Here is a 17,354-nt window from a genome sequence, read left to right on the forward strand (position 1 = left end):
TCCCCCCCCCCGTAATCCGTACAGCACGCTGCCCCCGTAACCTCCAATTGGATCATTCTCCTCTTTTCTGGACCTAAAAAAGACCTTCCTATTCAACCACCCTTTTTCTGATAGCTGTTAACACTTTTCAGTGCGCTGTGCTTGCCCTTAACCCTACCTGACTCACTCAGCCAATCTAGAGAGTCCTTCTCAGCTTAGACATCCACCGGGTCATGGCAATCGATCACCTCCTCAGTTTCTTTAAATAAAGAAAACATTTTTTTCACATTGCAAACATCTGCAGTGTCCTGGTTTTAATGCAGAATCTAACAGCAGATATACAGTGTGAGTAGCCTACAGGGTAATTACAGGTAATGACAGCTCATCTCATCATTTGCCCCGATGTCTCCCTCCATGTGGCCCGAGTTCCTTTGTGAACTGTCGGTATGGTTCAGTCCTCTTCCTCGTGTAACTGCTAGCTTGCAGACTCATTTGTTCACCAAAAACACTATTGATGTTTTGGCTACATTGCAAAGAGCTTCATCCCATGTATGTGTCCCATCCCATTACATGACATCTTATCTTGGTGAAACAATGAATCAGCAGGATTTTCCTTCCTTTTTTAAGGCCTGTCACTGTAATCATGGTGGTTCTCTATTGTCATTCTATTTTTTATGTCATTAGTCATACAGTCCACCACAAAAGGGAAATAACTACATTTCCATGGCTTTTTCGGATCTTTTTCAGTTGTTTGTTGCTATGCTGAGTATCGGTCGGAGTTTTGCAGCTGGTTATCTTTTAAGTGAGTTAAATTGATCCTAAATTGATCCTTAGACAAGCCTGATTACACTCACTGATTTAAACATTGATACTACGATTATTTGTTTATCAACAAAAAATACTGATTTTCTTTGAATGACTTTCTTAGAATAAATATTGACCCTCTAAAATTGTGCATAAAATAACTCTCACCGAAAGAGAGACGAAGGGCCTGCGGGACCAGCAGACCATATTAGATCGATTTCATTTTTCGTCTGACCACGCTTTACTGGGCTACTGATCCGATATCAGACACAACTTCGAAGTCACCAACTCACGCCTACACCGATAACCATTGGCTTTGCTAAATAACATATTTGCATATGTTGCTACAGGGCGGATATGATTGGACAGTGGGTGTTTCAATCTCGAAGCGGTGTCTGCAAAGGCAGGACATGGTGTACAGCTGCTGCTGAGAAACTAATGGGTAATATGCAACAGACGGGGGTTAGTCAGTATCAACCGAGAGGGACTTGGTCAGCGAATGACTCCAAAAGGACCGGTTACACAGGATATTTAACTTATCTACATCAACGAAATGCGCCTTACTTGGAAACGATGGACTGTTTGCACCATTAGTATTCTGTTGATCTTTTACAAGACGAAAGACCTGACAAGAAGTGGAGAACATCAGGAAGCCCAACTCGCAGGGTACGACACGTTCTCTTTGCCATTGAGTCCGCTGGTCGAATAGCGGCAGCCCATCACAAAGGTAGCTGATGTATCGCTGTGCTTGGAGGTGCATTGGGCTGCCTTTTCTATATGCCGTGAATAGTAGCCTACGTTAACGTTAATGTTCATGTTAGTTTATGTGTATATAGGAGAAGTTTTGCTTGATGTTACCAGGTAGCGGTGTCCTACCATTGGATCCTGCGAACGGTCCTGCCCATGGCAATTGTGTCGGGATGGATGGCTATTTTCCTTTGTTTGGGCTAGACTGATTATCATTTTGCTACAGGGAAATGTTCATTTTTAACCCTACCGCATTTGAGTAATTTAATGACTAACCGTTTCCCTGCATTGTTTTTTTTTTTGTTCTTACAGAAAATACCATTTACATTTTGGGCCTATTTTAAATTTGCTATAGTTGGGCTTCTTGTGCAAGACGACTTTTTCTTCCGAAGCTTTCAGATTGCTTCTCTTCTTGGGGAAGGTTTATATCCAGTAAAACTCATTGTAGATAACATTAGGTCAATGTTGTTGTAGTGGGCTGTTGTAAGTGTGTGTGTGTGTGTGTGTGTGTGTGTAAGAGAGTGAGATAAGGGTAGTGGGGTTGGCTGAAGGAGAGTAAAAAAGAGAGATGAAGTATTAACTCTTATTTTACCATGCCACATGGATTTCGTTTTTGACAGGTTCATGAACCGTCCTGGTAGCTGAAGGAAAAGATCCATATGTTGCCATCAACTCGTCTGGCCATAAATGCTGTTCATCCTTCAGCCTGAGCTTGAGACCTAGTGGAGTAGTTAGGTTTTAGATGACAGCCAGTACTTCCTGTCTGTAAGATGCTGGTGCCAGGAAAGTGACTGACAGTTTGCCTGTTGACTGTCTTGCTTTGGTCTTGAGAGAGAGAGTGTGTGTGTGTGTGTGTGTGTGTGTGTGTGTGTGTGTGTGTGTGTGTGTGTGTGTGTGTGTGTGTGTGTGTGTGTGTGTGTGTGTGTGTGTGTGTGTGTGTGTGTGTTTGAGACTCGCATCACAGCCTGAAGCACTAGACGGCACTCGTCTGTTTTGACCAGGTGGTTTCCCTTTTCTTGATTATGACTAGCAGCACGGGTTTCACGACAACCACAGAAAAGTACAGAACAAAAAAACACCTTTCACTCCACGTCTGTCGCCAGTCCTCAGCAGGGTAGCTTCGGTTGTTTTCAGAGTACCTTTGGAAGCTCATTTCTGCACTAGCCACCTTTTTTTTTTTTAAATGTATAATTTTTTTTATTGATAATATAAAGGTAGAGATACAAAAGAAGTACAACACTAGCCACCTTTTTAGACTTACTTTCATTTTCACTTAACAAACAAACAAACAAGGCTGACTTCAATCAGTTTTTTGTATTTGCCGCAAGCGACACACTGCAAACACACACTTACGGAGGCAACGCAGGACACACACACACACAAACACACGCACTGGGCCCCTTCAGGAGCAGTGGGCAGCTTCTCAGCGCCTGGGGACCTAGTGAACCGTCTGTCTCGGTCACGGACGGACAGGAGAGTGTTCTGTTTTGCATGTTTTTTCTGTTGGGGGTTCTTAGTGGAGGAAACCCCTTGTGAACACGGGGAGAACTCCACACAGAAAGGCCCGGGAGATAGCCCAGCTGAGCACTGAAGGTCTGGGGGAGGACCTGCCCCCCAGAGCCAACAGCCTCATTACCTCCTTCACACAAAGTTGCCATGACTGACCTGACTTGTGATTTGACATAGTAGCTATGCTTATATCACATAACACCAGATAATTACAGGAATAATGGAACAGTCCCCCAATGAAGCAGACTTCTGCCAAGTTTCCTCAGTACGTGAAGGCTAGAGGAAGATAGCGAGGGCTCGCGTGTGAAGGCTTCCTTCTGTTAGACAATAACAAAGCTTCCTGTGGTGAAGTATGATGCACTTTACCCCCTTTCCTGTTGTGCAATTAGAACCCATACGGAACGGAGTGTGTGTGCGAGGACTGATCAAGGGTCCGGGTTAAATCAGTTCTCTCACTTGTTGGCAGGAAATGAACAGTAGAGTGTTAACAGTTCATTTCAGTGCACAATGGCTTAGGAGCCTAGGTGTTAGATCCGACTGTATGGATGTGGTTTTTCATGCTCCTTCAATGGCTGCATTGAGTTTACAAGAAGGTGTCGTGGTACCTGATGGGAAGGCGGTTAAGAGTTAATTCACAGTAGACAAAAAAAAGTGTGTTGGCATTCGATCTCACCCAGGACGAGCACACTGTGACTTGTTGGGGCAGGAGCGGTGGGGTTGTGCAGTACGAGCGCATAGTTTCTGTTTCCAATGAAGCCCTGCTGCGAGTACCGTCACACCGGTGTGTTCAGAATGTTGCAGAGTGAATGTTCTGAAGAGGATCTGCTCCACTGAATTTAGGGTGGAATTTTAGAAACTTACGTTGTTAACGAATACATTCTTTTATTAGAATGTTCGAAACAAGGGGTTGAGGCTCTGGGCCCTGTAAAGTGCATAGAGACCATTCCAATGCTTATGGGAGCTTTATAAATAAGACTGAATTGAACTCCATTGCTGAATAAACATGGTATACCCCCATGTCGCCAAGGCACCTGATAGCCGGTTCGTATTTGCTCTACTACTTCTCGGAACTGAAAGGGTATACCCATCATAGCCTAGGGGCTCCTGACATACTGCAGGCGGAGATTTTCCAGTAAAGAAACCATTTGAATCATCTGTGTGTGATTGTAATGCTGTGTGTGTTTAATGCAGTGTGTTATCGCTGAACGCTGAAAAGCACACAATGCTCCCCTCTGACACATGACGGTTGCTTTAAAATGGTGAAAGGAGAGATCTGTATCACAGCACCCCCCCCCCCCCCCCCTCTTCTTTTTTCCCTCCAGAGATGGCGAGCTAATAGCCTTCAGGCTAATGGTCAATAGCTCGGAGAAAGGCAGTGGAAGGAGCGGCGTGCCGGAGGTGCCCCAGCCCGCGGGGGACGGCTGGAGGGTCAACTCCTCGCTGGTGCTAATGATAAGGTGAGTGGAGCAGCGGTGTGTGTGTGTGTGTGTGTGTGTGTGTGTGTGTGTGTGTGTGTGTGTGTGTCACGGCTGGAGGGTCAACACCTCGCTGGTGCTAATGATAAGGTGAGTGGAGCAGCGGGCCACGCAGGCTATTTCTGAACACACACGTGTCGAGCCTCAGATGTCACCTGATTCTTCACTATTGGGGCCAGCGTAGAGGGGAGTCACAGCGGCAGCGGAGTGGGGTTGGGATGGGGGGAGATGAAATCAAATCAAGGTCACTACTCCTGCTTTACTCCAATGTGCCTCTCAAACATCAGTGTGTGTGTGTGTGTGTGTGTGTGTGTGTGTGTGTGTGCGTGTGCGTGTGCGTGTGCCTCTCCCAAAGGTCAATAGTGAAGCATGTTCTCTGCCTTCAGAGACCAGACACTGAAATAACACTGAAGTCGGCAGCGAGCATAGAATGGCAGGGAATTGTTTTTTTCCCTTTGACCTAATTAAGTCAGAAATAAAGGAAGGGAAATTCATCTTGTGGGTGTGTCTAGACATCTGTTCCTACATTTCACGCACATCTAAAGTAGGAAAGGTGTGGCTAACAAACCCAAATGCCAGTGTACCCATAGATACAAATGTCAGTGTAACCATACACCTGGGCCAGAGAGAGGATATGGCTGCAAACGTGTTCTAAGAATAGAAGCTGGTCTGTTTCTGACTGCTGTGAAGTTAAACTAGCCTATATGGAACACACACACACACACACACACCCCTACTATGTTGTATAAAAGATGCCTATAAAGGCTCTCTGCCTGTTGGGTATTATTCTATATTGCATGATTTAGTTACGACGCTGCAGTTTCTCTGAATTATGATGCTGCATATTTTTTTTTCATGCTGCTCGCTGAAATTCAATCAAGATATGGAAATGAGATTTATAGTAGAGCTTGCCAGTTTCCTGTGCATGAGTTCTTGTGGACACAGATGCATTCCGTGCTTCCCTCACAAGTCAGTCACAGTCTTTCCATTTAGTGAAGTCTGTTTTACAAGATTAGAGAAAACCGTTGTCTTGTGATGTCCACTCATAGCTGCATGACGGTGCACAGGAGGTCCCAGTGGTGTGTGAAATCAGATTTGATCATGTTTTAATCAGCGTTGGATGATCATCATCAGTATTTATTGATTGAATAGACCCATATACCATGCAGACACGTGTTCCTTTGTTGGAGGCACATACTTGTTTGTTTTCACATTGACACCAGAGAGGGTATTTTGAAACATTGGGGGGGGGGGGGGGGGGGCGTGTGTGTGTGTGTGTGTGTGTGTGTGTGTGTGTGCGTACTGACCGTTATGTTGGTGACACACTGACACACACTGCCAACAGAGAACACAAACAGACTCTCATGTGACAGACGTGACTGTTTCTGGCAACCTGTGACTGTTGTGTCAGATATCACTTAGGAGGTGTGTGTGTGTGTGTGTGTGTGTGTGTGTGTGTGTGTGTGTGTGTGTGTTTGACCTGTGACTGTTGTGTGTGACCTGTGTCTGTTGTGTCAGATATCACTTACGAAGAGGATGTGCAAGTGCTGTTACGTGTGGTGGATCAGTTGTTTGTCTCGTTGAAAGAGGAACAACACAAACACTGATGTTCTGTCTAACAAATTGCCTGTTGTTTCGTTTCGTTTCATTTAATTTAATTTCATAAAAAAAAAAAAAACACAGAAAGGACATCTTGCGATTCCTGGATGCAGAACGGGACGTGTCTGTAGTGAAGTCCAGCCTGAAGCCCGGCGACACCATTCACTATGTTCTGGACCGGCGCCGGACCCTCAACGTCTCGCAGACACTGCACAAGCTGTTGCCTGAAGTCTCCCCGCTGAAGAACCGGAGGTTCAAGACCTGCGCCGTGGTGGGCAACTCCGGGGTGCTGCTGAGCAGCGGTTGTGGACACGAGATCGACAGCCATGATTTTGTGATACGGTACTTTTATTTTGTTGTGTTTTTGCTTTTTCCTCCTGTCTCTGTTTGTTGTGTGACAGACAGACAGACAGACAGACAGACAGACAGACAGACAGACAGACAGACAGACAGACAGACAGACAGACAGACAGACAGACAGACAGACAGACAGACAGACAGACAGACAGACAGACAGACAGACAGACAGACAGACAGACAGACAGACAGACCACTCGCCCGTCTGAGCATGGAAAGTTGCGTCTTAGCAATGAAAGCTCGTCTTGCCAAAACTTTTCTTTCCTGGCATTCAGCCTCGTCTGACACCTTTTTAGCAGAATTCACAGACAACCGCTCAAACAAGGTGAAACAGACCTGCAGCCGTCTCGCTGCTTTTCACTCCTTTTTGTATTGGGGGGTAAAAAGACTCTCTTAACTCCCCTTGGAGTGTTGTCGTAGCACCCAGGCTTCCCCTGGCCAGATTCTAACCTGATTTGTGTTGTGTGACCTAGAACAACATCCTGAGCTGAGGTGTCTCTGCTCTGAAAGCTTTGGCACTGATTGGTGTGCACCTTAAAGAGCTCACTCCGTCAAGACCTTAGAGAGTGAGGCCTGCCTATCTGTTTGATTAAAGAAATGGAGCCACCATTGGTCTTTCCATCGGCAATCTCGGCTGTGCCACATTTGTGCCGCTCTTGGCTGTGCCACACCGTGCTGAGCTCAATTGGATTATAAATTGAGCGCTGCCAAGCGTGGACCCTTTCCTGAGCATCGGGTCCATCTCCAAACACGCCAGATGACGTTGAAGATACTGTTTCTTTTGTGATCGTATCAGTCATCATTCTGCGCTTGTCATAGTAGTGTGTCTATATTTGTGTATATCAAGACACATATGAAGCAGATCCAGTTAAAGGGTTTCTTCTGGAAAGATTGAGTTCTCCCTATAAGAACGATAGTTAATGGTGAACTGCCCTTTGACTTCTCTATCTACCACAGTGACTGTGTTTTGGCAGACAATGAATTAACAAAATAAATGTATTCTATCATTGTGACGAGTGGTATGAACTTGATACATTCCATGCTTAAAAAACATTGTCTGGAGAATGGTAGCAAGGATTCGGGCTTAGAATTAATGGAATCGATTTTAACCAAGCAACCCCGGTTATTGGTGACTAATCCCCTGTTATCGTTACTAAAGAAAGAAGTGCCTGGAAACGAAACTGGTTAATTTCTTTTTGGAATAATCCCAATGTTTCCTTTGTGGCTAATGCAGTACATGCAGTGTGGACTAATGCTGTACATGCCTAGATGCATGTGTGGACTAATGCAGTACATGCAGTGTGGGCTAATGCTGTACATGCCTAAATGCATGTGTGGACTAATGCTGAAATTCCTAAATGCATGTGTTGTCTAATGCTGTACATGCCTAAATGCATGTGTTGCAACTGCGGTATAAATAAAGGAAACTAAGGTTGTGCATGGTGGAGTTCTTTGCCTCCACATCGGTGGCCTTTATCCCTTACTTAAAAACACACCCTCAAGCAAGTAGGCCCTGAAATATGGAAATGCACATCGAGGCTGTGCTTGTCCACGGGCTAAACTGAGCAAAACCGTGCTGTGCAACACCATTCGTATGGAAAAACTGTACATGTTTACAACCTTAATTTCAAAGGAAATATGTTTCTGAAGGAAAAAAAATTCTAGAACTATTCAAATGTCTCTTAGGAGATAATGTTCTAGAATTATTATTGGCTATTTACTCCACTGCCTGGAACTACCTTGTTATGTTAAGAATAACGATAATTGCATATTTCCACACTGATTATCGATTCCAATTAAATAAGACTCTATTAATTTCTAATGTCCATATAAGACTTTTGGATGACAATTTAAGAATAACGATTATAATGATTTTGTCATTTGAAACAAATATTTTTAAGACATGTATATTTTGATCATCTTTTGGATGCATATAAAGAGTGATTGGTTGTCTATAGCTTGTAGGAGCGTGTCCTTAGTGCAGACTGCCTTTGGGTTCCCATCACCTGAAATAGGGCAGAGACAAAATATCAGCCGGCCTCAGACGACGACAGGCATTACTTCAGGCTCAGACGATTCCTCTGGCCATCTGTGAAACCTTTGCATCAGTCCTCTGCTACATGCGATTGCCCCTCACCTGCATAGAGACAGAAATAGAAATTGAATTTTTTAAACTTGTGTGAAAGAAGCTGGTTTGATGGATTGCACATAGCTGCAGGTTATGACAAAACCAAAAAAACAGGTAGAAAAAACTAACACAGAAGGCCTCAAGAATTTATTACTGTTCTGCCCGACAGCTTAATACTGCCTCCTGTGTATTAGAATCTAAATTGCATTTCTCCCGTCAGTCTTTGTGATAACCATCTCAGGTGGTGAGGGTGATTTCATTGAAGAATTGCTTCTCCACCCTGGCGGTGTGTGGTTTTTCATATTTCTGAAGACGGTAAATTGCATCTTTGTGCCTCCGTCTCCTCACAGCATCACTTTAATGCTTGTGTAGATGGAGGCTGCTGATTGACTCTCCTGCCTGTGACCTCTGGCCCAGCTGGATCTGAAGGTTCTCACTGCTGGGTGACTAACTCATGTCCTTTGGGTTCTCTTTCTCTCTCTCTCTCTCTTTCTTTCTTTCTTTCTTTCTTTCTTTTTCTCTCGCTCACTCTACTTCTGTCTCTCTCTCTCTCTCTACTTCTGTCTCTCTCTCTCTCTCTCTCTCTCTCTCCTCTATCTCTCCTTCTCTATCTCTCTCTACTTCTCTCTCTCGCTACTTCTGTCTCTCTCTCTCTCTCCACTTCTCTCTCTCTCTCTCTCTCCTTCTCTATCTCTCTCTACCCCTCTCTCTCTCTCTCTCTACTTCTGTCTCTCTCTCTCTCTCTCTCTCTCTCTTTCTCCCTCTATCCACTTCTCCATCTCCGTCTCTCTCCTCCTCTCAGATGCAACCTGGCGCCTCAGGCTGAGTTTGCCGCCGATGTGGGCCTGCGCTCGGACTTCACCACCATGAACCCGTCGGTAATCCAGCGGGCCTACGGGGGCCTGCGCAACGCCACGGACCGCGAACGCTTCGTCGAGCGGCTGCAGGCACTCAACGACAGCGTGCTGTGGATCCCCGCCTTCATGGTGAAGGGCGGCGAGAAGCACGTGGAAGGCGTCAACGAGCTCATCCTGCAGAGGGGCCTGTCCGTGAAGCCGGCGTACCCCTCGCTGCGGCTCATCCACGCTGTTCGGGGGTGAGCGGCATGTTCTTTTGTGTAATCCTTTTCCTTCTCATTTCACCCCCATCCCCAAAAACAAAGATGAATCTGCAAACCCCTCTGGCATCAGCGTTAAAATCATGGTCTTTTCCACCCCCCTATACATTTAAAATGAGCTGCTGCTCTACACAGAAAGACTTAAGGGGGTTGATAAGGAAATGAGACCGTGAATTGAGTATTACAAGAGGGACCAAATAGAAGCGCTGCTAATTCTTACCATTTACATTATAGATAGACAAATTAGCTTGGAACTAAATATAATAGCGATTAATCAATCGCCTTCTACCAGCTCTACCACCTTTTGCACTTGTTCGCTGTCTTAAATTACAGAAATATCGACATCTAACTATTGCCTGGCCATTTAAGTAATGAAGGAGAATAACCTGCTCAGTGCATAGGAACCTCTGCAGTTCAGACCAGTCTCACAGTAGTGGCTGTGTGTCCTGTGTTTGGTCGAAGTGCTCAAACCAACAAACACATTTGCAGTGCCTGTGGCCAGAACGCCAACGATTATGTTGTTTACTTTAAGTATTTACTGCCTCTAGAGATACCACTCCGAGCTGACCTTCTTTGTAACATATTCTATAAAATCCCAACTTCGAAAGCAGGTAAACATATCGGCCACACACTGGCTCAACACTCGTCCGTTACCCCCGCTAGTGTCCGTGCATCAGACGGCTGTGAGAGAAACGGCCCCTTCTCGCGGCCCCCATCACATCAAAGCAGGAACAGGGAGACTTCCTGCGGTGAGCCTGTGCGAGAGTGTGCACCGCATGATGGGAAGGCTCCCCACCAGCCTCTAGTCTGTCTGCACACAATCAGTCCACACTGCTGCTGTGTCCTCCACGTCCACCCCAGCGTACAGATCATGTGTCTCTACAGGCTATCCAGTCCATACACCCTCCATTTCAACCCCAGTGTACAGATCATATGTCCTTACAGTCTATCCATGTGTACTCTTCCATATGTAGTACACTGGCTCTATTGATGCTTGGGATTAAAGTAATCCCTGTATCAGGATGCTCCTTAGGTTCCCATATGAAATACGAGTGTGGATCAAGGATTCGAGGTTGTGATTAGAATGTAGTCTGAGTTCTGATGCAGTGGAGGCAGGGGAAACGTTTTGATTTGATGTGTCAAGTCTACACCCAAAAGCTTGTCTGATTTAAAATATGTTAAATAGTGAATGACAGAAGGACAGTCTTGTCCTTGGAGCTTATCTGGATGCAGGTGATGTATAAAAAGGGGCAAGTGGAAATGCTATTAGTTGACCAGTAAACATTACTAATGACCAGATAACCATGATCAGATATTATGGTGTTTAAAATGAATTCATTAAATTCATATAAAAGTATTTTATAGTTTGAATGTTCACATGCAATAAGAAAACCCCAAGATTATATATATAAATGTGATGGTAATCTGGTTGAATTAATATGAGCATGTGTAAAACAAGGTCAGAGTTCTCTCAATTCCATATGGAAGTTTGGCTTTTTTTAATTCTACCGCTGTGCCCGACGTCTTTCTTAGTTGCCATAGCAGCCAGGCGCCTTGCTCCTACAATGACATCCTCTGACGACCCTGTCTTGCAGCTAAATATAGTTCTGTGAAGGATTACTCCTTCAACAGGTTCAATGGCACACACCTTCAGTATAGTCATGATGTGACCATGGAAGACGGATAAAGGATAAGAGTTGAGTCAGAGGGTGGATAGATATTTGCAATATGAGTCAGACCTAAGAAGATTAAAGTGTAGTGGCAGGTTTTAGATAGTGTGTATGTTCATGTAGTCTGGCATGAGAAACTCCAGAGGAGTTGGTACAGATGGGTTTCTTGTCATTCAGTTGATCATTCAGGTTACAGTGATTTATCTGAGAACAATTTTAGCATTACATTTAAATATATGATGGCATAAAAAGAAAAGTTAATGTCCAGCCATTTATTCAACTGTTGGATTAAGACCACATAACAAATGTCACTTAACTATATTACCACCTTAAAAATATAACAAGGATAAGAGGCCTTCTTTCTTAACCAGACCTGGAAAAGCTTATCCATGCTTTTATCTTTAATAGACTCGATTACTGTAACGTGCTTTATACAGGCCTTCCAAAGAAAACCCTCCAAAAACTACAGCGTGTTCAAAATGCAGCTGCAAGTGTTCTCACAAAAATACGACCACATCACACCAGTTCTCAGATCTTTGCACTGGCTTTCACTGTGCAAGAGAGTTGAATTTAAGATTATTTTATTGGTCTACAAAACCCTAAATGGTTTGAGCCCAAAATACCTCCTAGACCTTCTTACTCCCCATCAAGCATCAAGAACCCTTAGGTCGTCTGGAAAGGGAATGCTTACTGTTTATAGAGCTACAAGACAAAACATGGTAAAGCATTATTCAAATATGTTGCTTCTTATTCCTGGAACAAACTCCCCAAATGTTGCTACTTTTAAATCAAGGCACTTGTTCTTGTTTTATGGGGCCTATGAACACTGATTGGCTTCACTGATTTGCTTGCTACAGGAGTAACTGTCTAAACTGTGAGTTGTGGCACTTATATTCCATATGATTATGTTCTTCCAGTAGACTTACTTTCTTATATTTTATGTTTATGCTTACCATCTTCTTTTTACTTGTTTCACTTTACTCTTATTTTTAATAATTTTAATTCTTTATTGTCTTTCCTGCTATTGTATATGTAAAGCACATTGAGTTGCACATGTGCATGAAATGCTCTATATACTGTAAATAAAAGGCCTTGCCTTCACTACTGCCTAATATGGAGCCCTATTACAGAGCAAAATGTACCTGCATCATTTAATAGCATTGATGAATTGCTGAAAAACTGCTTGAACTGTTCAAGTTTAAATTAATTCCAGCAGGCAATGTATTACCTGACATTGACACCTGACCGCACCTATTTGAATAGCGGACTAATACAAAGTGAGCCGGTAATGAGTTGGTTGAATGTTAACTGGTGCATATTTTCTGTCTCCTAGGTACTGGCTCACCAACAAAATTCACATCAAACGGCCAAGCACTGGATTACTCATGTACACCTTGGCCACTCGTTTCTGTGATGAGATTCACCTCTATGGGTTTTGGCCCTTTCCCAAAGACTCGTATGGGAACCCAGTGAAGTACCACTACTACGACACACTCAAATATCGCTACTTCTCCAATGCGGGGCCCCACCGGATGCCGCTGGAGTTCAAAACTCTGAAAGTTTTACACAGCAAAGGAGCGTTGAAGTTGACCACCACTAAGTGCATGCAGCCTTGAAGTGCTCTTGCTGATCATGATGTTGTTCAGTGGCATGCGTGATCAATATGATGTGTGGAGGAGAATGTTTGTACTCATAAAGGGATGATGGCAGAGACACGATAGGCTATGTCACAGCTTCTTGAGAAGGGGTTCTGAGTGTGTTGCCTGAGTGTGCCTTCAGTATGCCAACCGCTGAATAACTGGATGTAAAGAATGTTCGATAATATGAATGGAGCATTGGGTGCAGTATATCGCTATGGAGCTGTAATTCTGAGTTCTATGACCTCTTTAAGAGTCACACACTGTACTTACAGCAATCTTCTTTGGTTTACATGGAACCAGAATACAGAATTCTGAATTACCTTGACTGTCTTTTAGTATACACAGAAAGAAGGTTATGCCCATCGATTAAAGCAATTTGGATGTTCTGAAAGGGACTGGGTTCCCTTAATATTAAACCCAAAGATGGTCATTTCTATTTCATCTCGCATTTCTTTACAATATTGTATGGTTCTTTAATGCTGTACTTTTTAGAATTTAGAGGCCTCAGGTCAAAAATTATTTTTATATGTTTAGATGGTAGCCAATGTGAAATTTCACACATGCTATTTATATGATTGATTTAGCTTCTTACACTAATGTGAATTTGCCTGGATACATTTTCCTCTTTTGTAAAACTTGGATGTAAAACATTGATGAATGTACAACTGCCTAAACGCTGTGGGCTTTGCTGTCTTGTGCTTTAGCTATAGAAAAAAGGAATACTTAAGAATATTTCTGGTGGTAAAATTGAAATAACAGTCAGTCTGTTTTCATATTTTGTAGATAGTTCACATGATTCCGACACCTGAGGGTTGTCTTTTACTCCTCTCCTTGCACACGTGGTCATCATAGGCAACGTGTAACACAGGGAGGGCAACACCAATCAGCTTTCGGTGTTTTTCCAGTGTCAGAATTCTTGTGCAAGCGACTGGCCTACTCTTTTCAGGCATAATTGAAAAGGTTAATTATGTTCTGATGTTGACAGACATTTGACAACGTCTGCATACAAATGGTGAGGCAACGTGTTTAGGTGCCGCTGCTGTCAGCACATGAGCCAGTCTGTCTCACATGGTCATCCTTGTTGAGAAACCTTTTCTTCAATACCCTACATGCCCCTGTCGTGATTATTTAGTATTCAATCCAAGTACTGCAGTTGAGGAACAATATTGTCAGAGTGAATTGCAAAAATGTGGTTTGGTTCATACAGTTACTTCTCATTACACAGGATGTTTTTTTCCTTTCTCACATCATTAGCTGTCTCTCAAGGTCCAAACCACTCAAGTCAGGTATCAACAATGTGATTATGTACATACATGGTAGATATTACATTTAGAGCAACAGGTATGAATCTTTGTCTCCATTTATGTAATAAATTGTGATCTGCCTTTTTAAAATGAATATCAGTATTAATTTACAACGAATAAGGGAAAAGTCATTTAGATGACGTGCATCATGCCTTTTTTATTGTAATTATAATTTATTTATTATTTACTTATGTGAAATCTGCTGTGTTATAAATTGTTTTTATAGGTTCATATGTCTGTAATTTATATGAATGTAATGTTTTTGTACTCTGAATCAAACCGACTAAGGTGTTGAATGTGATAGGGTATGGAGAAATTTGATACTTTCCCCCTCTACATTTTAGTTACAATTTTGGTTTGAATTTGTTTTTAATATCAGATTTCTATGTTTGTGAAAATGCATTTTAGAAATATTGAATAAACATGAATATTTACTATTGAATAGTAGCCTAAGGTTTAAGTTGTTGATTTCTTCAGACGACGCCAAGGTTACCCAAACAGGACGGAACAGTGTAGCTCGTGCTGCGAATAATTACAGCTAGCTACAGTAGCTTGTTTGCTAACAACAGTCTTCGATTGTCAAGGGTTTAAATATTAACACATCGCTACAGCACGATGACATAAGTCATCTAAGGTATCTGCTTATCTGATAATGTCTAAGATGGCCTCTTTACTTCCCATCGGTGTTATTAACCATCTTGTTTTAAAGGTTTTGTTTTGACGTGTAACTAGGATAATTAACTAGCGTTTCCGTTGTTGAAGAGTTATCGCTAGTTAACTAGTGACGGAATCATAATATACCGATTATGCTTTTGTTTGGAAACAAGAACATACAAACGACATTATTGATATCTAGGAAAAATGTCAGTTAAGTTAGCTTACTTGAATACCACGACCTTAAGTAATCCTAAATGAATTGGGTAACTATAGCTAGCTAGCTAGCTAATGCTGCCAGGTGAGTCGTCGTTAGGTATAGTAACGCGACCTATTATCCCGCGGGCCACCAAAAAATCCGCTTAACACATATGTTTTTATCAATATAAATACGGTTTAATGAGTCAACCTTATATATTTCAGAAGTGACAGGTGTGTAGACAATGCACGAAGTCTTGTTTGACTCTCAGCAGGAACATTTCTGACCGTATTTTCCAATTTGTTTTGTACAGTCGCGAAATGGCAACAAAGTTGGCGACGACCTATTATCCCGCATTGATTTAAAATGCCGTTGGAAATAAAGCTCATCAAGAAAAAGAATTTACACCGAACGTCGCGAAATCATAATTCTACTATTTGTATCAGGCTGGTTTGTACACGCAGTATTACAACACTATCTTATACACTTCAAAACGCTGTATATGTGCCATTTTTGCTACAAAGCTAATTTAAATACCCTTTTTGGGCAGGGACTTAAGTTTTCCGAAATCCGCGATCCTGGATGACACCAAAATCAATATTAAGTAACGTGTACCAGCGCTTGCGGGATAATAGGTCGTGCGGGATAATAGGTCGGGCTACGATACCTAGACATCACAGGTATCTAGATGTGAGCCAGTGCATGTGAGCTCGTACAGCCTTGCACATTTGTACTAACAATGCACATCAAGTTATGTAAGATAAAGATGCGACCATACGCTCATTTACTGTCTTGTGTTTCCCTAGTTAATAGAGTAGACCTAAGGTGGTAGCGTGTGTCAGTTAGTTATTTAGCTTGCTAGGTAGTTAGCCTTACAGTCTATTCAAACGCTTTGTTGTTTTGATTTTAACTTGAATGCTTATTGTTGTTTATCTGCTCAGTCAAGTCTGCAACAAGATCATGTTTCAAAGTGCCTTAAGAAAGAAGTACATATGAGTAAGTCAATTAAAATGAAACATTTGTTTGTCTTTTGGGGTCCTCAGATAAGTGCTCAGAGAGGGACAACTGATTGTGACATTTCCAATGGAGACAGCCCAGTGACATCATTTCCAAGCAGGATAAAGCTCAAACTGGACTCATCACTCTGCACTGCAACCAGTGTTTTTATATATCAGATTAGGACACACCAACATTTCCTCTTGAGCGTCTGCTGTTTATCTGCTTGTGACCATGCAGCTGTTGCTTGCAGAAGGCTTTTGTGGATTGACTCCACGTGACGGGTCCATCGTAGGTGGCCTGTACTTTATGATGGTGGGCGTAATGCAGATGGTCTTTGAGATAGGCAACCTTCGGATGGCCCTGGCAGGGCCCGCTAATGGCACCGATGGCACAGACGTCCCTTTCATAGGAATGCAGTGCTACTTCTCTCTGATTGCCCTGGAGTCCGCCTGCGTAGTGATGTCCATGCTGCTGCTGGTGTCGGTGTGGAAGCAGAAATCAGAAGGCTTGTTGGGCTTTGCCTGCTGGCTTACTCTGTATGACCTGGCTCTGGTGGCTGTCATTGCTCTGCTGCATGTGGCGATGAGGAGGGTGGGCTTGAAGTTGGAGAGCTTGGCCTGGTGTGGTGTGGCTCTGCGTATCGCTACTGACCCCTTCTGGCTGGTGTTCATCATTACACATGGACTGCAGCTGCGCCAGGAGAAGACCCATCATAAAGAGGCGCGCAGGAGGAAACCAATCAAAGAAGGCGGAGCTGGCTGGGTGAAATTCAAGGGCTTTGACAGTGGCATCTGACAAAGACACAGATGAAGAAAGAAAGAAAGAAAGAGGTAAATTATAGAGGCTCGGTAATATAGCATTACAGACTGAGACACATTTTAGTTTGTGACATGTTTACTGAAAAGACTACTTTTTCTTGTCTCCTACAGGTTTAATTCTTAAAAACGTATAAACATTGAAACAATGAAATGATGTAACAACAATTAAAACCCACTCTAAATGTATGTGTTGACAAAGGTAGTATTTATCATTTCCTTTTTTGGTAAGATGATTGCTATGAGAAAGACACATTAGGCATTTTGTGTTCACTCGTATTGCTCTGGACAACTCATCAAATCTCCATCACAGCAACGTAACATGCTGTCTGACATATGGGATAAATGAAAACATTAT

At 43.0% G+C, this 17,354-nt stretch overlaps 1 protein-coding gene across 1 annotated transcript; it reads left to right on the top strand.

Annotated features, from left to right (window-relative positions):
- Positions 1-1,238: 1,238 nt before the first annotated feature.
- st8sia4 (ST8 alpha-N-acetyl-neuraminide alpha-2,8-sialyltransferase 4) lies at positions 1,239-13,455 on the top strand. The gene is made up of 5 exons (XM_080841835.1): positions 1,239-1,449; positions 4,362-4,496; positions 6,198-6,455; positions 9,401-9,694; positions 12,719-13,455. Exons 1-5 carry the CDS (start codon positions 1,337-1,339, stop codon positions 12,999-13,001), a joined length of 1,083 nt encoding a protein of 360 aa, XP_080697961.1. The 5' UTR covers positions 1,239-1,336; the 3' UTR covers positions 13,002-13,455.
- The last annotated feature ends 3,899 nt before the right edge of the window (positions 13,456-17,354 follow it).

The sequence above is a fragment of the Sprattus sprattus genome (genome assembly GCF_963457725.1).
Source record: "Sprattus sprattus genome assembly, chromosome: 7".
Lineage (NCBI taxonomy): Eukaryota > Metazoa > Chordata > Actinopteri > Clupeiformes > Clupeidae > Sprattus > Sprattus sprattus.

Bases quoted from the DNA above. Each gene is read 5' to 3' on its own strand.
- st8sia4 (XM_080841835.1), top strand. From the start codon at position 1,337: ATGCGCCTTACTTGGAAACGATGGACTGTTTGCACCATTAGTATTCTG. The intron at 4,497-6,197 runs GTGAGTGGAGCA...AAAAAAACACAG, and splicing joins TCGCTGGTGCTAATGATAAG to AAAGGACATCTTGCGATTCC. The intron at 6,456-9,400 runs GTACTTTTATTT...TCCTCCTCTCAG, and splicing joins AGCCATGATTTTGTGATACG to ATGCAACCTGGCGCCTCAGG.